At 33.1% G+C, this 22,055-nt stretch overlaps 1 protein-coding gene across 1 annotated transcript; it reads left to right on the top strand.

The window, feature by feature from the left end:
* Positions 1-17,387: 17,387 nt before the first annotated feature.
* LOC134229107 (zinc finger protein 28 homolog) lies at positions 17,388-20,659 on the top strand. Its single transcript, XM_062710826.1, has 3 exons — positions 17,388-17,545; positions 18,970-19,946; positions 20,064-20,659. The coding sequence occupies exons 1-3, from the start codon at positions 17,473-17,475 to the stop codon at positions 20,373-20,375; spliced, it is 1,362 nt and encodes a 453-aa protein (XP_062566810.1). The 5' UTR covers positions 17,388-17,472; the 3' UTR covers positions 20,376-20,659.
* The last annotated feature ends 1,396 nt before the right edge of the window (positions 20,660-22,055 follow it).

A 22,055-nucleotide genomic window follows, 5' to 3' on the forward strand; every position in this document is an offset into this window, starting at 1 on the left:
AATAATCCATCTCCTTAAACAGCATTCTCTCTTGTATAGTGGGGTAATGTATAGTTTTTTTTTTTTTTTTTTTTTTTTTGAGCGATTATTCTGGGTGTTTTACGCCCGCGATTTTTTGGTATTATACACATGATGAATAAGTGTAATAAATATAATTTGTGGAAAAAAATGTCCAATAAGCCCTGGGGTTGAATATCGAGGTGGGGTGGGGGTTTCCTGTCCACAATACCTGTGGTTTCCGTAATGGATGAAATACATAAAATTAAGTATAGTCAACAATACAAAAATATATATACTCCTGATATATGTAATCTATTTAATACTTAAGAAGTATAATATAAATTAAAGTATACCTTGCTGATAAAAAATCCACGACTTATTTAAATTTCCTTCTAATATACATAACACTCTTTCTTGCATTGTAATTTAATCAAATGACCCATTTATTATAATTATATTTAACGATTTCTTGATAGTAAAAACATAATAAAGGGGAGTAATCAAATTGTTGAACCCGCTTTTGATTGGTTAGTCTGAATGTTGAATCTCGAAACTCGAATTTCGAATCTCGTATTTAGAAACTCAAATCTCGAATGAGCCTTCTGGACTTTCGTATAAAAGAGCTTCCGTACACTGTCCTAATGTAGGAGTAATTCGTCAACTGTAAAAGTCAACGATTCTCGTAAAAGTCCTGTGCTCGTACATTTATTCGCTTAAAATTCACTCAAAAGAAACATACTATGATCTATTAAAGAAGTTAAAATGTTGATCAACTTTCTTGGACAAGATAGCTTTTATACCTTTGAAAATTGATGCTTTTATTGACCGGTCGTCCGGTATTTTGAATGCTTTATTTATGAAAGTAGAACTGGAAAGGGTCTTGATTGTTTTATATCTTTGAATGAACTGTTTATTCAACGTAACAGGTCGTACTCTTAAATAAAAGCAAAAGGTCACAAAAATTTGATACAATAATTAATGATCAATTTTATGTGCGTAATGAGAAAATGAATCTAAGGGCATAGGTTTAAGGAATATATTTGGACATTTTAGAGTACAAACATTCTGTCGTAAATGAAGTGAAAAATCAATCATTAATATTAAAGATATATTGACAAACAACTAAACTATTATCGCTCAGTGTAAAAGTACATTTCATAGGAATTCACACATACAATGTAATGTATACACTTTCCAATTTTCCCTCAATAGAAAGCGCGTAAGCAGGTATTTGATGCCATTGAACGTGCAGGCATTTAACACCAGTAAATATGCAGGGATTTCATACCAGTAAATATACAGGCATTTGACACAAGTAAATATGCAGGCACTTGATACCAGTCAATATGCAGGCATTTGATACCAATTTGTATGCAGGCATTTGATACATGCACCAGTAAATATACAGGTAGTAAATATGCAGTATGATATATATCTGAAGCATGATAGTTGGTGAGACCCATTCAAAAATGAAATTCATTTCTTGAATTAAGGAGAAGCAATTCAACATGACAGATCTTCAACAAACCCAAGTAAGCTATGTTCCATTTGTTGCCTAATACAACCCGGTGGCGAGAAACATTTGAAGTAAGGCAACCATCATGGTCTTCTTCCATTATTAATACTTATGTTTCTGTCTTTATCCTACATAGCAACAGACCTAAAATTCAGAACTTGACGCAAATATCTTCAGTGAGGTACATCTTCGCTTGCAGATAGTCTTTTCCCGATGATACTTTTCGTTCAATACTTATTCATAATTAGTACTACAAAGAATATCAATTTAATTACGGCAGACTCGTTGCCCACTATGAAAAAGCTATCACTTCTTTGAGTCTAAAAGAACACAGACTCAAAGGGTTCCATTGGTTTTTCTCGGACAATCCTCCGGAATATTAAATATATGATGTACTTGAAGTTCGAACAAAAAGTTAATGAATGTAAAGGTTCTATAAGAGATAAAAAAAAACCTTTTCCGATCCAATGTTTTGCCAAAAACTGTTAAACCTATGAGGTTTTTAATTACAAGCTCTTCTTTTCTAGTAATTGCTTTGGAAAAAGCTTCTATATCAAAACTCGGAAAAATCTGAAATGTAAATCTTCTAATAAATGTTTACTTCGGAAGAAAATATTTGTGAAATGAAAGAGGTGAAGATAACGAGGAGCAATTGATCTCATGAAAACTACAAACAAAATAATTATGTGAACAAGGTATATAAACAGGGACCCCCAGAAATTGTAGTGGATGGGATTGGATCAGGTGCCCAGGAGGAGAAGCATTCCCTGTTGACAGTCACAACCGCCGTATACTGTAAACCAAATTTTATTCGCGTGCGAGAAATATTCGCGAGTTTCGCGAAAAAAATTAAACGCGCGAAAAATTAATCGCCGGGAACATAGAATTTTCCTTAGTATTTGTAAATAATGTTTCCTCTGTCGCAAAAATTAATCGTCTTAGATTGATTTCAAGCGGACGAATCGCGAATGAAAGATGACGCGAATAGTAGTTAATTTACAGTACTCTTTGTACTGGTCAATTAGACGGAATATTCCGTAGACAAATTTAGTAGAAAAATATCTAACAACTCGTCTAAAACAAGTTAGCCAAAATACGACTTAGTAGGTTATACTTTCGAATAAAGGAGTTATGACGAACTTAGAATAAAACCAAGCGTGTGTATACCAGCCGCTGTTGTTAGTTTTAAATCTATTTCCGATATTTTATCAGTACACGCTTGGTTTTATTCTAAGTTCGTCATAACTCCCTTATTCGAAATTATAACCTACTTAGTCGTATTTTGGCTCACTTGTTTTAGACTAATTGTTAGATCTTTTTTCTACTAAATTTGACTTCAACCAAACTTAGCCTGAACATTCCATTTTGTCAATGAAATTTAGAATTCTCGAATACATTTACCATAATTCAAATAGCAGCTCATTGTGTTCACCTTTACGCAGACATCCGGAAGAATGCTGTTTTAGGCTCGGCTTTTCCACAGCAAGGACAAGGTCGATAGAGTTTGGAATTTTTCAAGTCAACAATGTAGCAATGTCAACGTGATGGGACCTTTAAGGGGGATGTACAAGCCATATTGGATCTAGTCTGGTGTAAAATAAGAAATACCAAGAATGCGCTTAATACTCCACTAAACTAGCCTTGAAAAAGTTACTCAAAGTGCTTGCATTAAAAAGAGACCAAAATTAGTAAACAATTAAGTTTATTTTGTTTTACACAGGAGGAAATTAATCATGTTAGTAATTATGGACATTGCAAGTCACAGCATTTACGAGATGATAAATGCCTTGAAAATGATGTAAGTTTGATTCATTGATAATATGGCTACAACCATTTGTTTCGCTTTTTTCTTGTCATTATCCATAATTCTTGAAAATTTGATTTTTCATATGGGTGTCTTCCTGAGGCAATGTGTTTATTTCGTCCGCCAGTCCTCTGTCACACAGAGTTCGAATAACATTGATTTTATAATAAATGCGACCATAATAACATCAAGCAAGAAATTACTAAGTAATAATCAATAGGTTATATTACTTACTACTTTTATTTGTTGCATCGCATCATCTGTTTAATGAAATTTCTCAGTAGGTTTTAACCCCACTCCAGCAAACAGAAAAAACTGTTCTGTTTACAGTTCGAGTTTCCTCGATAAAATTATTCCAATGAGCACGTGTGCATGTGCATATATTGCTGTGGATATATCCGTTTATTACCATGATTATATTTAATTTTTCAAGGAACAAGTCTTGATAATTTGTTGGTGTGTATAAAAAACAAAAAAAGATATATATGTCCTTAACATATGTGTTTACGGCGGGTCTTTTTTCTGGCGATAGAAGTTATTTTCAAATGGGGCACTGCAAGGAGGATGCTTAGCATTTAATTTGAAAATGTTAAACAATATTCGGTGCATGAAAAACAAATTGTAATTACATGTCAATATATTCGAAAATTGGTACATATGTATATTTTGTTTAGAAAAAGAAAGTTTTTGCAGTTATAGGATTTCCTTCAGGCACCTCACATAAATAGCTTAGATTATTTGCAAAGACCCACACATTGTAGGGAGTAATGTTTGAACATAAAAACGCATCATGTCTCATTATGTTGACAACGATCTGTAAGCTCTAATCATTGAACATACGAAGCTTGATAAAAATATATTAAGTTGTTTCTTTGAAATTTAAAAACAATGTTTGCAACAAATAACCATTGCATATGCTATGTCTATCATCGCAAAAAAATGAGAGCCCCCCCCCCCCAAGTCGGAAATCCTATGTTTGTTTTTCAAAATAGTGCAAAAAAGATTAAAAAATTTTGCATTATTACGTGATGGAATATGTCTAGCCTTATAAGACCACTTGTTATAAAATATTTGGTTGCCCTCTCTGGAAGTGCCTGGTCCAAAGTTCTTTTTTTGTGTACATCCCATTAAATGATATTTTTTTATATTTTAACGTCAACAATTATGTTTGAATTTTAAGGAATTTCTTTCTCACCTATAAATACGGACCCAATAATTTTTGCACTTAGAGGACCACCAAACGTCATTTTAAAGATGGTATAAAATATCTAATTATGTTGATTTTTTTCTTTGTAAAATTTTAATTTTGACAATATGGGCAAATAGAATTTTCGTCACAAACCTGCATGACGTCATTTTCAACAATTTGAAATCACAAACAAAACAAAACTTCAGCATATGCTATTTATAGAACTTGTGTTTGGCTATGTTTCTGATCTGAATTGTGGTTTTGTAGATATAGAGATAGTTCGAACTTTTTGATCACCCCTCGTACTAGTAGGTATTAAAACAAGGTCATTCATATCGATTATATGTGTCTTATTTCTTTTGTGTTTCATAGGTGATAATTAAAATTTTGATAGATGATATACTAGTAAGTTATCTATGGCAAACTTACAAACTCTTAATTTTTAACTTTGATGGTGCTTATTTTTCCTTACCTGGAATGAAAGACTTTAAGATTTTTTTTTATATCAATACGTACACTATTTAACAACTGTTCGATAATAATACTAAATAAATTACTTCAAGCAACACTATAACATCTTTCCTCTTTTAAAAGTGTTCATATTATTTGAAATATTTTGCAGCTGTAATTCTCTTCTACATTTAAAGATAGTTATGTCCCTCCATATTAATAATAAAAATATGGAAAACAAAATTCTGTGCAAAAATAAATGTTGCTGACAACTATCCATGAACTACTTTCATGGTTCTTTGCACTCTTTTTGAAGACAACGGTGCCTTGTTTTGAACTTGAAATTATCATTTAAAAGTGTAAAATTTAGACATTTTCTCAACAAATGGTTGTAGAGAGAAATTAAATGCACAGTTTGCATATTTTTTTGGATTTTTTAAGGCTCTGCTTATATTCTGTAGCTAAAATCGCAGTTCTAAAGAGCATATCAAAAGCATTTTTCTGCAAAAGTATAGATTATATATACACAACATGCATTCAGTTATGCATATTTATTGTATCTTTAACATAAGGACTTAAAATTTGATCAAAATATAACGTATTTTAGCCATTTGAAGAAATGTTTACATTTTGTTCTCACTTCACTAAAGGTGGCCGTACATCCCCCTTAAACAACAAACAGTTTTGGACATTGGTCTGATACACAATGTTTATCTAAATAGGTCTTTATCACGTTCGCACTAAACTTTGTCCTTGAAAAAGTTTAAATGGACTTGTTAAAAAGGCCGACTAAATTTCTTATTTAGGTTCTTTTACACACCAGAATACAAGCTCGTTTCAGTAATTATGGACATTGCAAGTCACAGGCTTTTTGAACCGCTACGTTTTACAGAATACGTTTGGGAACCATCTTCAATTTTTCAACTGGCGTCATAATATACGCGAATCTGGACAGTTTGACATGGTCAAAATATCATCTCGACTCGCATAAACCTGCACTCCGCTCTCATTGGCAGAAATAAAAATCTCATGCAGTAACTGCGTTTTATAGCAAACTCTTCTGGTTCTACAGTATTATTTATTCATGTGGTTATTAATTGGCTAAAATCTTAAATGTCTATAATTTCTCAGTAGGTTTTCAACAAACAGAATAAAACTATCAACAGTGAACGCAAAGATATGAATGCAAGTGTGCTAAAATTTAGGATTACATTTATCAGCTTTATTTTACTATTTAAGAGAATATTTTGAAATTTCAGATATGAGTGTGTATAAAAAAACACTTTAAAGAATATATGTATGTAAGAAATCTGCAAAATACTCACAAGCACATTTGCTCAAATCGAAATCTGATTGGCTGTTTGCAAGCACTTTTATCTTACTTTGTTTTTAATGAATAAAATTCACAGTGAAGGAGAAATTTCAAGATTACTTGCAACAATATATTCAAGAAGTGGTGTAATACTTAAAAAATCAAAGGAACTTTTGAACAATTTGAAATCACAAGATTTTAAAAAAATCAACAGCTTACAAATTAACGACTTTTCAACTTTATAAACGACCATTCCCCACGATAAATTAAAGTCCACGCTTTTTGATATCATTGACAGCTGCCTTTTCTATAAAGATGGAACTTGTAAAGATCTTTACTTACCTTGTCATTCGTCATTTGCAAAATTATTTTGTTAAAAAACATTCTAAGTGTACACACAGGTACTCTGAAGTTTACATAAAAAAGATGCTTGAGTTTCTGATTGACAATATCGATGTTGTTTTTGGAGACCAGATCTTCCAACAATCTATTGGAATTCCCATGGATACTAATTGCGCTCCGTTATTAGCAGACCTATTTTTGTATTCATATGAAGCAGAATTTGTGCAAAATCTTATGCGTGAAAAGAGGAAAACACTTGCTGTGGCCTTCAACTGGACATTTAGATACTGTAAATCACTTTTTATTCCCAAGAACTTAATTTTCGCGCAATTACGCGAGACAATGAGCTCGCGAAATTTTAATTCTCGCGTATAATAGTAATCCTTTGATTTATATAAAGCAATAACCACAATTCGTGATTTTTTTTTCGCTTATCAAGAGTCATTGACTTTCGTGAAAATAACGTGTCGCGAAAATTTAGTGATCTACAGTATATCGACGACGTATTTGCAATTATCAATGGCAATTTCCATTCCTATGTCGATACGATATATCCTGGTGAGCTTGAGATAAAAGATACTATAGTACCACAGAGTCTGACACATCTGTTTCTTATTTGGATATTTTATTTGAAAAAGACGTTAAAGGTAATCTAACAACCAAGCTGTATGATAAACGTGATGATTTAAACTTTTCTATCGCCAACTTTCCTTACTTATGCAGCAATATATACCTTCATCACCTGCATACATTTATATATCTCAGTTGATTCGATACGCAAGAGCATGCTCTACGTATGAACATTTTCTAAAACGAGGTGAATTATTGACAAACAAGTTGATGAAACAAGAATATCAGAAGTCTCGTTTAAAGTCATCATTTCGTAAGTTCTATGGTCGATACAATGACCTTGTCAGCAAATACAATTTATCATTGAGTCAAATGCTGACCGACGTTTTTCATACTAGTTGCTAGTCCATTATTTATATACTGAGTTGACGACGGATTTTTCCGTTATTTCCCATTCAATACAAGGAGCACATGGCGGGTGTGACCGGTCGGCAGGGGATGCTCACTCCTCCATGGCACCTGATCCCACCTCTGATGATTTGTAAGTCAGTGTTTGTTCTGCTGCTATTTTATATTGTTTTATGGACGTTTAGTCTTATATATTGATCGTTATCTCCCTATGTTTCATGGAAAAATTCATCTAAAATAATTAAAGTCATGCAGGCATAAGTGTTGAATTATGAAAGCTTGATAGATGGTTTGCTATAATGTTAAACTATTTTTAGTATGACATTGTTTGAGATGATATATTTGATTTTTTAGTCGTGTGCATTCTCACACGCATATACATTATAAACCACTACCCACTCCCTTCAAAAACAAAAAAAAAAAACTTTCAATAATATGTTGTGAAAGTCTTTGCTTCGAAAACAATTTTAAGTTCAAAGGGGCACCAAAAGGAAGTAGTGAATAGTTTAGGAACATTTTTGTTATAATAATGAAGAAAAAAGCTTCAGAACGAGTAAAATAATGGGGATTTTTTTTCCTTACTATATTAAGATATATTTTTATCACCAGGCGAGATTAAAACTTTCGATTTTAACAATGATGTTGAAGTACATGTAAATATATTAGTAATTTCGAAAATTGATTTACTTTAAAAGCGTGTAGATTGACTTTTAGTGTTACTTGTACTTGTTTCTGTCTTTCATGTAGCAAAGAGGAGAGTTTCCTGGCACTTAAAAGAAATGTACTTTGGTCTATTAGAGATGTTCAAATGTAGAACAACTTTCTGTGAGACATAGTAGCTCGTATACCTTTGAAAACTTTGGTTCATATTTTTGACCTGCCCAAAGTGACTTTGTATATTAGAAGTAAAAAGAACTTCAAAAGGGTTTTGATTGTCTGAAATCTTTGAATAAATTATTTGTTCAACGTAACAGGTCGTATTCTTGACGAAAAACAAAAGTTTAAAAACCTTATTACACATCATAATCAATTTAAAATTCGTTAGGTAAATAAACTAAAAACATTGAGTCCATGAAAGATATTTGGGTTTTCCAAAAACACTGTTTATTTTTTGAGATGTTTATTGTAGAATTAATCATTTATATTTGAAATCTATTATGAAGGACATTCAAGTCAAGGTACGGTGTTTTTATTAATGAATTTCTACACTAAAAAGGCATTCATCATATAAACAGCTGTGGAACAGCGAAACAACAATGACTCAACAATATTAAACGAGTAATTTTCAATGTATGAATTAAAATATATGCGTTATCATACACTTGTCACCTAGCCGACCTAGAGGAGATACAAAAGCCTGGAAATAAACCAGTCAATGTGTCTCATTCTTTTCCACCAACTAACAATACCGATAAATTCAGTTTCTTTCAAAGGAACATGAATTTGACTTTGGACCAAAGAACCCTACGGTATTTCAAATTGATGAAAAGAAAACATTTATCAGTAAAACCAAAATATTATCTGTTCCACGTAAAGAAGGACCTCACATTTTGCATCAGATCTAAACATTTTTAATACCTCGGCCTTCAATCTAGAAAATACACAAGATGTGTTTGTGAACCACTTACGAGGGCTGTTCAATAAATAATGTCCTAAGCTCTATGACATACACTATAGCAATCATATGTCATTAAGCTTGACTTTCTCTTATGATTTAATCTTTATGAATTGATAACAGTGAATGCGACCACTTTTCATCGCATAGTTTCATTGTGAGAAACTGAAAACAAGGCTATTCGAGACACTGCATTAAAAATGAATCGTAAAGAATCAGTAAACTAGAGTGAAATTAAACGCTTCATTAAAGCTGCTGTAAAACTTGTTAAGAATCCCAAAGGAATTAAATATTCACTGAAATATGGGAAATTTACAGCAACCAATATCTATTTTACAGACGCATTCATGAGCAAGTGGATTTCATTGAACAGAAATTATGGGCATTAAAAATGGGTACCGTCTTTGGCGACTAGGATTTACAACAACTAATGTACTGATTGATGTTTGATTGACTTTCAGACACATAGCAAATTTAATGGGCATCATTTTGGAGGGTAGTTCACATTGTTTTGAAGAAACATTTGACAGTTAAAATGCTTAGTACTCAACTGGCACCCTGTGTTTTGAAAAATGAGTGAAAACGACAGCGTAACAGAATATCTAAACAATTATTTTAAAAGGTCCGAAATTGTAGGTTTCCATGTTTGTCTGACATTCAAACAGGTAATGAAACTTAAATCCATTGCTTTAAACCCTCAAAACAAATTTAAAATAAGATGCACTTGACAAAAACAGCAAAGGTCTGAGAAGAGCCAAGAACTGCAAGAGCACAAAGTCAGTGTTATATGCCATTTCTTAAATATTAGTGGATTTGTTATTCTAATTATTATTTGAGGAAGCATTTCAATATCTGGAGGTGTCCAGAACGCAAAATATTTGGGAAAAAGATCGAAAGCTTTTTGAGAGGAAAGAACCAGAATCTGGAATCCACTACATTAAATTTCTTCATGACAACGTCAAAACCTACACGCCCTTAAGAGTAAAGGAGTTTGGGGGATAAACAGAAAGTTAATGTTTTGTCACATCAACAATATTCGCGAGATCGTTCACCCTTTGACTTGTTTCATTTTCCAAACTTAAAAAAAAAAAACACTTTTCAGAAAGAAGAGACAAGTCCAGGATATCCTAGGATCTGACATATTTCAGTATACGAAGGGTCATACTCATAAATGTGTTCTTTAAACAGTCAGAAATTGGATAAAAATATTACAGACTTGTGTTTTAATTAAAAGAGAATATATAAGTTAAATCATTAAGACTAAATGATTGAAAAGCGTTTTTTTTTTGTTTCTTTCCGAGCACCTTGTTACATTAACTTGGTTGTCAATAGCTTGAAGAAATTTAGAAATTGTTCATACACAGGCTCATGCGTATCGAATCAAATAAATATAAACCCATATGGAGGCAATAAGGGTACTAGTATTTTCCAACATAGGTAAGGGAAGATAATGATTAAAAAGTAGTAATCATGTCTATCATAGTAAAAGTTTAGTTTTTTTACCATTTACGTCTTTTTCTAGTAAAATATCCTTTTAAATAGATGTGTCAGACTCTATGCCATCTTTTATTTCAAGCTCCTTGGGATATACAAATGTATGTAGTCGAAATATGAATCGAAGTAACTGTTACTTTAAAAACTGAGGTTGATATATCTAATTGTACATGTAGAGTTGAAGACCATAGCAAGCGTTTTCTTCCTCTTTTGTTTAATTTTGAATAAATTCTGTTTCATACAGAATTTTATTTTATGATGCACACACATTTTTGGAAGACCTGATTTCCAAAAACTACATGTACAATGTAAGTCTTACACTCGAGCATAATTTAATATCAACTTCATAGTACTTGTGTGTACAAGCAGAACAAAATAATTTTTGAAATGACCAAAACAAGGAACATGTAACTATATTTACGAGTTCCATTTTTATTGAAAAAAAGAGCTGTCTAAAATCTCAAAAAGCCAGGACTTAAATTTATCATGAGAAAAGGTTGTGTAAAGTGTTGAAAAGTCATGCGTTTTTATGTTATTGATTTCAGATAGAAAAAAATTGTTATATAAAAAGAGACTTGATTAAGGTGCACTCCTAGCCAAAGAGTAAACTCACAGCTCTTACATAGTTCTTTATATTTAAAACTCGTTTGTTTTTCTCTCTCCAAAATTGCAATTTATATTTACAAAATAACCCTAAATTTATGTAGCAATAAAATAGGCTAGTATATTCGCAGATATTCGTTAGTTTCACCGTGACAAATATTTCTCAGTTCTAAAGGAGAAAAGTAAACTGTTCACTGAATAAGTTTAATGGTCAGAAAAGTCTACGAAAAAAACGTTGATCAGAGCATACGTATTTTGGTTTCTAAAAAAAATCCATACCGTTCCATTTTAAGTTTCCCTAGAATATATATGAAAAAAATTTATATATTCAGCTATTTCAAATGTGTGATAATCTAGACAAAATAAGACTGATTATTCTTTTTAACTTAATAATAGGCTTAATAAGATCCATTTAATGAAAATTCCAAGTCTAAAAGGTCACCGACATCTCGAGTTCAGGCAGATTTTTGTCAAACATGTAACTCCAAGAATCTTTTATTTAAAACTATAAATATATACTTCATAAGAATGTAATATTTTCAGGGAAACCGAGGTCTACAGTTACAGCAGTCGACAGAGGATAATGTTATAATGTTGCTGTCAAGAGGGTGGCAAGAGGGAGAACTCCAAAAACTTATCAGAACTTCTTGGGGTGTAGTTATGGTAGTTTGAGCTTATACTAGTATGCAAAGAATGAAGATGACTAATGTGATCTTAGTTTCCGTAATAATCAAAGTTTATAAACTATAAACATAATGAAAATTGGGTTTGCTATTTATTGCCTCAAGATGCCAAAATGAAATTTATTGTTTATATCTTTAAAAAAAAAAGTCAGTTATTCTGATCAGTGAAATGAAAAAAAAAAGAGCTTTTTGTGTCTTGTGTGTATCTTTATTTTTTTTTTCAAACTCTCCTCTCCCTGTAAACTTAAGTTGGAATTTCAGGTTAGGTCTTACATGATGTAATTCAAAAATTTCTAGTTTTACTTAACATACTTATATCAACAATAAGAGATATAATTAAAATACTGGAAGGAATGTAGAATTTTTGCAAATGAAAAAGTTGAAACCTGTTGCCATTGATGAGACAGTAAGTAAATCAAAATAATCAATTTAACAAGAACAATGTATAACAGTGCCCAAACAAAAAGCAGAAAAAGGTGATATCACTGGAGTCATATACATGGAAATTGTTGATATCTGGGGAGGTTCCATTTCCAAGATGACCTGTTTAGTTCCCTTCAGACCTGTTTGTATGGTAGATTTAGTGCTTACTCCCCAGTGGCACCTGATTTCACCTTTGAGAGACCCGTGTTTGCTCTACTAGAAAACCTAGATCTCAATTTGATTACTGTTCGTTATCTCCATATTTCATTTGACTAAATGTCTTTCTCCTTTTCTATGAGAGGTAAAGCAAAAAAATTTAGTTACTTTGAAAATTGAAATTGTAACGATTAGGAAATGCGTTGTGCAGCATATTCCTATGTCTTCAAAGATGAAAACAAAAGAAAACAAGTTATGCAATGCATATGGTGATTGATCTTAATCTAGTTTTTTTTACACCTAGACACTCACACATCGGAGGCTTGATATGTTCCACCACCCATGGAGACTTACCATTCTACTCAGTGCACTACTGGGTGTCACATGTTGTGGTAGATATCTTCGCAGGAGGGTTGGTCTTGTCAAAAAAGAAAAGAAATGTTAGTAACAGATAAATATGAATATCTGTAAATGTAGATATCTGAAAATCTACATGCAAACAATGACAGTAAAATTATTTATCTTATCTTAAAATTATCCAAAACGCCCGCTAAAAAAATTAGCACTATGGGAGCGATACTTACTATTAAAATCCTTTACCTTAGTGTGTCGATTTATGATTAGGCCTAATTCCATTGAAAAATGGTTATGCTGGGAAAGAAGTACTTTCAAAAAAATTGTATCTTACAATAAAACCGGACTTAACTGAAAGCGATGAGAGTACAAAAGCCTTAGAGTAACATGAAACGATAAACTTAAATCTTATACACTTTTGTCTAGTGTACATTTTATTATATTTTCGTAAAACTGTGATTTTATAAGGCTTAATAAGGCTTAATAAGGCTTAACAATTAAGTAATATACTGAAAGGTCCACTGTTATTTCCCGATCATGACAAGGGGTTCATGGCAGGTGTGACCGGTCGGCAGAAAATGCACCCACCTTCATGGCACCGGATCCCACCTCTGATGATTTAGAGGTTCTTGTTTGTTCTGCTCCAAAGTTTTTATTGTTTAATGGACTTTTGGAATACTGTTCGTTATCTCCATATATTTCATTATATGCATGAGGACAGTAAGTTATTTAAAACATCATTCCGAATATATGACATTAGAGCGAGAAAAAATCTTCTTTGATTAATAACAGACAACAATCTATAATATGCAACTGAACGCATATATTTCTTAAGCATTGAAGAGGTGTGTGGTGAAACACTGCTTGATAAATCTTGATCTGCTAATCGTTTTAACACCACAACACAAGATGTGATTTCTCAGTTTGCCGATTTATCTTCGGTAATTAGAACTTATCCCTCTCTTGTCTGAGTAGGGAAATTTGGAGCTAAATGAAGCGTCTGATAACCCCGCGGAAACTGAAAGGTCTGAGACACCTGTTCTGGGGTCTTTAGTTTTCTCTGACAGGAAGTTGGTGGTCATGGTGAGCATATTGGTCATCACAGGATAATTAACGACAAGTTCTGTCTTACTCATGGTTATGTCGTAGAAAAGGCCATTAAATTTTAATGAATTGAGACATCAGCTGACTAAATTTAAACTTTTATTGGCACTTTTTAAATTTTTTTATGTTTACGCCGTGTTTATGAAAAAATACTCTCTTTAAAAATAACCATTTTAGATAAATAAGTCTTGAACTATTATACTGAAGAATTACATTCCAGTCTGATGTCACTTCATTAAATGTCTTCATATTTGATTGAAATAAAATATCAATGACTTATTTCAAAAGCTGAGTATTCAAAAAGGCACTCACGTGTGTGCATACTGTGAAATCACTAATTTTCGTGGGGTTTAATTTTCGTTGTTTTCGAAGTATAGAGAGACCCCCGAATTCATGACCACCACGAAATATCAAATGTAATATGCCTTACTACTCAAAACTTCTCTAACCACGAAATTAAATCCCCACATATCAATAATTTTTTTTCTTAAACCTCGAAAATGTGTCCCCACGAGAATATGTGAAGAGAATATGTGAATATACAGCATTCATATATAACGAAAAAGTCAAAGATATATGAAGGAGGAAAAATGAGCCCATGGCAATTCCAAAGACTGATGGATACAGGATGAACTTACACAATGCAGTCGACTCAAGTGTCACTGAAAGCTCTGGAAAAGTCACTGCATAGCAGAGCTCTGCGTTCATTAAACAATACAAAATTGGAGTAGCATACAGGGACTTCCCAAAAATAATCACAGATGGGATCAGGTTTCATGTAGGAGTGAGTACACCTGCCGACTGGTCACACCCACCCTGTGCTCCTTGTCATGCCCGATAAATAACGGAACAATCCGTAGACAATTCAGTGTGTAAATAATGGCCTAACAATCAGTGTGAAAAAAGTCAGTCAGCATTTGACTTAATGAAAAATTGTATTTTTTGACAATTGTATTGACCATTGAACTTACGCAATGATGATTCTAAAAGAGACCGCTGATATTTTTTGCTTCAGCAAATTGTTTGTCAATAATTTACCTAGTTTTAAAAATTGTTCATATACGTAGGGAATCTCCATATGAGTGAAAAATTCTCGAGAGGGATGTTAAACAATATACAATCAATCAATCAATCATATACGTAGAGCATGCACTGGCGTATCGAATCAACTGAGGGATATAAACCCCGTATGCAGGTGATGAAGGTATATTGCTGTATAAGTAAGGGTATTTGACAATTAAAAATTTATGTCATCACGTTTATTATAGAGCTTGGTTGTTTGATTACCACAAATGTCTTTTTCAAGTAAAATGTCCAAATGTTTCAGACTCTGGTATCTTTTATTTCAAGCTCATCGGGATATATCGTATCGACATAAGAATGGAAATAGCCATTGTTAATTGACAATAGGTCGTAGATTTTCTGAATGTCTACATGTATAAGAGTTTGGACAAATTCTGTTTCATACGAATACAAAAATAGGTCTGCTAATAAGGGGTGCAATTGGTAAACATTGTAATTCCAATATATTGTTGGAAGATATGTTCTCCAAAAACCATAAATATATTGTCAATCAGAAACTCTAGTATCTATTAATGTCAACTTCAAAGTACTTAACAAAATAATTTTTTAATGAACAATGGAAAAGGTAAGTAAATTTACGACTTCCATTTTCATTTAAAAAGCAGCTGTCTATGATACCAAAACATCTGGATTTTAATTTATCGTAAGGTATATAAAGTTGAAAAGGCAAATGGTTTTATGCTGTTGATTTTGGTAATTTCTTGTGATTTAAAATTGTCCAAAAGTTCCTGGGAATTTTTAAGAATCCACATCCGAATTACTTTACTTCTTATACGTATATGTTGTTGCACAATACATTGTACTCTTGAAGTTTCTCCTTCACTACTGTTAATTTCTAAGTGAGGAGTAAAGAAAGAGGCTTGGTAGAACATTTTCTCGAACCCGCTATGTATCTTTGTTTGGATTTTTGTGGAGCTTTGTAATCCAATATAGATGTGGTAATTCAAATTCAATATGGTTGTTGGAAATATTAAAAATATTCAAAACTGGCATGATTTTCAAGAATTCCCGCCTAATAAAGGGAGCAAGGGGTTTAAGTTGGGTTAACACTAATAGAATTAAATCCAAATTTTTCTGCAAGCTCAATTTTATTTAAATTGACTTGCAAAAACATTTCTTACTTTTCAAAGTTTACAAGCTTTAGAACTGCACATTATATAAAAAATTTCATCAATGCATTGTCACCCACCCTAGGTTCATACGTTATGTATTAGATTTGCTGCTACGGAATTCTAGTGATTTTTTGAAATTCTCACGTACTGTGCCATAAAAATTATTATAATAAAATACGGCATCAGAAGAAAGTGCCTGACTGCCTGTAAAATATCTTGGCGTAACAGAGAAATCTTCAATAAGCAATTTAGCAGCACAGTTGATCTCATTTTGAATAATAAACTTATCTCAAATTCATTTCGGTCAAATCTTGATTAAAACCGGATCCCAGCTTTCGTATATCTTGATAATGTGCGATACTTGCTCTCGCGATCACAGGGCACGAGTCGTTTTACGCAACGCTGGGTGATCGATCAATGTAGGCCATGGAAACCCGAGCCCCGGGGAAGCGAGGCACTCTGTCCGTATCTACTCCGTCAAATTCTTACCACATGTTTTTCTCGTGCCGTATCATCCATGTCTTTTGGTTTCCATAGCGACGACTCCTTCTCCCCCTACTACAATGTCACTTTCGAAGATTTATCAAGCTATTTTATATGGTAAAGCACGTGCTTTTCGAGGCACGCAAGCATAAAAACCTAGATCTGTAAAGTTGTTTGAGAATTAAAACAATTATGTAGTCGGAAACTTAACTCCACGCGCAATGAGAATGCAATGAAACCATGAATGGCACGATAAAAACGATCACATATGTTCTCAATGTTCTGAAAACCAAGAGTAAAATTGTTTTTAATCGTGTGATAATAAGGGGAAAATGTAAATGTCTTTACAACCTTTACAATTGTTCCTGTATATTTTTTTAAATTCCTCAGAAAGATTTTTGCAGATATTAAACTGTTTACTTTTACTAGTCAATTTAAAAAGAGTATTTTTAAATAATACGGAGTCAATTTAAATTTTAAATTGACATGTAATATTTAAACTGATGTATTCAAAGGTCAATGCAGTAAAAAAAAGTTATAAAAATATAACAGAATGGCATTCAGTTTTTGCAATTTTGCAAAAAAGACATCTATCCTTTCCGGCGGTTTTTGGACAGTAGTGGGAGTTGTTTTGCCTTTGACACTTGTTGCGCGTGCTTCTTGGCAGCACTGCCAGAGAAGGCTTGTCTGCCAGAAGATCGACAGCAAGCGCACGTGCTGCACGTAAACATTCACCATCGGCACTCATTTCATGTCACCTGGAAATTTACCATGCCAAAATCCTTTTTATTGACAAATCGGAGGTTTCTAATTGAAAAGAAGAAAAGCAAAGAATTATCTGCAGGTAATTACTTTCTATTGCTTATTTTTGCAAATGAGGATTAATTCTAAGAAATAAAATATCAGATCTCTTTATGAAAGACAAATTTACCAATATGTAATATATTATTTCATTTTGTAAGTTCAGTATTTGTATTTCTGAGATGAATTGGCCACCAGAATCGTTAATTAAAGTATACTTAAGTGTGCCTGAAAGTAACTTATCCTTCCAGATACTTTTTGGGTCATGATTGCTTTATGTCAAATTGTAAGTTAATAGGGGGCTATTGTAAGTTTGTTATATCAGCTGTTACAACAATTCCTCCTGGTAATTATTCTCTTGTCCATTAGGTTTTACAAGGACATGGCTTCATATATATTTATTTTTTTTTAAAGTATCTACTTTATGTAGACTTTGCAAAACAAATTCAAGTCATATTTTATATGTGAAGTGAAAAGCTGAAAGCTTTTCATATTTGCTAACAATATGTACATTTTCACTGGTGAATATATTTTTCTGTTTGCTGCATATGTTTATGATAAAGGAATTTATACAGAAGAGCAGACTGTCATATTTCAAAAGTTCTCAAACCTCTTAAAGTTATGTGGTATAGAATATTACAAAGTCGTGTCCGCGCAGCGGGGAGCTCAGACGGCACCGCTCCGATCTATACCATGTATACCGCCTCATTTTGATTTCACGATAATTACCCGAGTCTGCAAACTCATGCAGTGTAAATACTGGTCTTATGTTTTGCCGTGTGTCGTAATTTTATGGCTGACCCCTAGTGAGGCTGGAGGGCTCACAAGGTCATGAATCACCTGCAGTCTCATCGCCACTGCTGATGTGATTATATGGTATCTCTCGCCAAGTGAATCATCTGTAAATGTACAGCTGACAAATGCCTTCTGACACCTCTCTGCATCGTTTGCACACTCATCATTGAACACCTGGTGTGTTTATGTATCCAGTAAATAGACCTATAATAAAGACACCTTTTCTGACACCTCTGACAACTAGATCCCACCTGAGACACTACTTTTTGATATAGCTTCCGTAAAGAAGCATTGAGAAAAAAATTATTAATATTGAATTTCCTTTATTTCTACTGTCGCCCGCATGTTAGAGCGTCTGTGCCATAGTCACAGAGTAAGGAACTGATCCTTACGTCGCGGGATCACTATCGGACATTGGTGACCGGTTCTTCGTATGAGAACGTATTAACCAAAGTCCCATGCCGCATAAGGTGTTGGCACGAAAAAAGATTCTTCACTGCTCAATGATCCTTAATGCCGACTATATAGGTATAAATTTTCAGGCGTCTCCATATGAGTAAAAAAAATCTCAAGGAAACTGTTTAGACTGTCAAGATTTTTCTAAGCTCTTTAGATATATCGATGCCGTTTGATCAATTGATTTATTTTCAAATGCATTTATTAAAATTTCAGATACTAGTAACAAAAATGCAGAAATTAGGAAAGATGAAAGTCCTTTCGAAGCTGGAGAAACGCAGCAAAAGTGGGAAAACAATCCCGCCAAATCAAATCTGCAGCACAATTTAGAATTTGTGGACTATCGTCAGATATTTTACATCGAACACGACAATAAATTACTCCCAAACAGAGACAATTTAAACGAAATAGACACCGATAATGACTCCCCGAAAGATTTGTCAACAAAAAGAAGAACTTCACCAATACGATCATCTGATGCTGATCTCTCGAGACTCTACGAGAGCAACACTGTCTCTCGTAAAATTTCGAACGCTCCTACCCCACCTTTCGTCACGGGACCGCGCTCATCTTATTCGTACTTTCAGTTTCCGGATGACACTGGTGGATGTAGAGACTACTCAACTGAAGCAGTACCGGAAATGAAGCGGGCAACACAGACCCAATCACTGGTATCAGACCCCAGGACGGAAGTGGAAATGTCGCCGTATAACCGGTACTCCGACTTCAGTGCAGAGTTACGACCCGAATTTTCGCCCATAAATCGCTGTCATGCGGAGTGCTCCGATCATTTTTCGCTTTTGTATGAGCTAATAAGAAACACTAATGGTCTTTTGGAGCATAGAGAACAAATGGATGCTCCAATAAATGCTAAAAGAGTACTTAATTTCGACAAACCGACTTACTCGCCCATTATCGAACCAATATCACCAAGACCAACATCTACAACAGAGCATGACGAATATAACAATTACCCTTGCGAGGAGTGTGGCAAGCATTACAGCACTTCGAGTAACCTGGCCCGTCACAGACAAACACACAGATCGGCAAGCGACAAGAAAGCTCGAAAATGTCCACACTGCGAAAAGGTGTACGTATCAATGCCAGCCTTCAGCATGCATGTCCGAACTCACAGTCAGGGGTGCGAGTGTCCATACTGTGGAAAAAGATTTAGCAGGCCCTGGCTACTACAGGTATTATATGGCATATAACTGTTTGTATTTAGGACAAATTAGATAAGGAGCAAAGTTCTCTTTAACATAAATTGATCGAATGTTTGGTAAATTAATGGAAATTTTATGGTATTTTAGGGTCATATAAGAACACATACTGGCGAAAAGCCCTTTGATTGTCCCAAGTGTGGAAAATGTTTTGCCGACAAGTCAAACCTCAGGGCGCATGTGCAGACTCATTCAACAGAAAAACCATACGTTTGTGGAAGGTGTGGCAAGGCGTTTGCTTTGAAGAGCTACCTGTACAAGCATGAAGAATCCTCTTGTATGCGCGGTCAACGAAGTCGCTCTAAAGAAGAGAGGTCATCGGATGTGCGCGCGCACAAACACCGGAACAGACAAAACTCAAATCAAGACTCATCACCAAGCATCCCAGAAAGCTTGGCATAGTCAACCATGGCATGGTAAATTTTCCAATCATCACGACCAAGTTCATTGTCTTCTTTGTATCTCAACACGTTTGTCACTACACAATTTTCATTTTTAATGCATTTCAAATCTAGACTGGACCATTCCAAAATACGTGTCGTACAATTGTATGCATTGTATTTTTGCTTTTACATAATCTATCAAAATGGATATTTTTAAAGACAAGCAGCATTCCACGGCATAAAGTATTATTGCCAGATTTCCGTTGTCAGTTCGCACATTCATTTATTTCATCTAAATATAAACAGAACGGAATTTTGATAAGTAATCAATTAAGTGTAGTTTTTGGTTTTGGTTTTGATTGGATTGAATAATATTTTTAATGGGAAAAAAATCTTGGAACTAGTCATAGAACTATTTAAAGTAACAACGTACTACTTCAATCTACGAAATGGAAAATCCTTGGTATGAAGTTACAAAAGTGGTATTTATGAAATACAAATTATGAATGCTAATAAAAATGATCTTAAGATTGACGGTTTATTTATAAATGGTACCGATAGAATATACAAGTAAATAAGAACCAAATAGAACAAAGCATTCAAATTTCCATTGGTCTTTACTTGGTCGTCATTGATATTCACCCGAAAACGTCATTATGTCGCCTCATGTGGTTTTCATTAAGTCGTTCCTCATGACACTTTCGTTTTTAGTTGTTGTCCGTCCGAAATTGACGATAAAGCTATCTTTCTGTGTCTGTTAGAAGGGCTGTCTTTGTTCTCGAGCTAATCTGAGACTCCCCTTTTAAGCATGATGGGAAACAGCTTCTTAATTGTGGAATATACCTATTGTGATGTAACAACATCCAAATGACCTAAAATATTACAGAATTTTCATTCAATATTTCGCGCATTATAATTACGTTTTAATGCAACTTTTTTGAATGTTAAAATTAAACAAAATTAAGAAATTTTAGATATAAAAAGAACAATTGATAAAATAATTTTTTAACCGATTTTGCAATTAATTTTATCCTTTTCTTTGCAATATAAAAATAATAAAGAAAAAGTCATAATCCTTGAAATTTAAAACAGTAAGGATTTTTTTATGTTTTTTTTTTGTTAATCCATTGTTTACGTTATATTTTGTAGTACTCTATAAAAGTAGTAAAATTTGCTAATTTTTCTGTATTTTGAGATGCCCCCTCTGTTAATAAAAAATGCATATATTGTATAATAAAGTATACAACATTATAGTTTAAACAAAATGTCTATTATTTGTATAATTTGCTTTAAATAAAAAAAAAATTAAATATATGAATAAATATATATTAAACTTTAAATATATAGTTACATATGGTATAAAAATGAAGAGTTTCGCTATTGTAGTTTTCATACAATAAAACTATAGTCGGCCCCCTTAAAATTGTTATCCTTTTCTTTGCAATATTACTGTCAAATCCAACAGTAAGGATTTGAAGTCTATAATCTATACTTGTACTCGAGATTGGCATAAAAAATGCTTGATGAACAACTTAAGCGTATTCGATAAAATAAAAAAAATTAAATATATGAATAAATATATATTAAATAAATATATAGCAGATAAATAGGTCTTTAAAAGATTTGATAAAGGCTAATTTATTTGTGAGCTTGTGATTTCTAACTAGTGCTAATCATAAGAATATGTCTTCTTACAATG

This window comes from Saccostrea cucullata, unplaced genomic scaffold (genome assembly GCF_032062105.1).
Source record: "Saccostrea cucullata isolate Sc308-1 unplaced genomic scaffold, CSIRO_AGI_Scuc_v1 ctg405, whole genome shotgun sequence".
NCBI lineage: Eukaryota > Metazoa > Mollusca > Bivalvia > Ostreida > Ostreidae > Saccostrea > Saccostrea cuccullata.

What these genes read in the sequence shown, in the direction of transcription:
- LOC134229107 (XM_062710826.1), top strand. Translation starts at nt 17,473, where the DNA reads ATGCCAAAATCCTTTTTATTGACAAATCGGAGGTTTCTAATTGAAAAG. An exon ending in AAGCAAAGAATTATCTGCAG is followed by an intron (nt 17,546 to 18,969) that starts GTAATTACTTTC and finishes TTAAAATTTCAG; the next exon opens with ATACTAGTAACAAAAATGCA. An exon ending in GCAGGCCCTGGCTACTACAG is followed by an intron (nt 19,947 to 20,063) that starts GTATTATATGGC and finishes ATGGTATTTTAG; the next exon opens with GGTCATATAAGAACACATAC.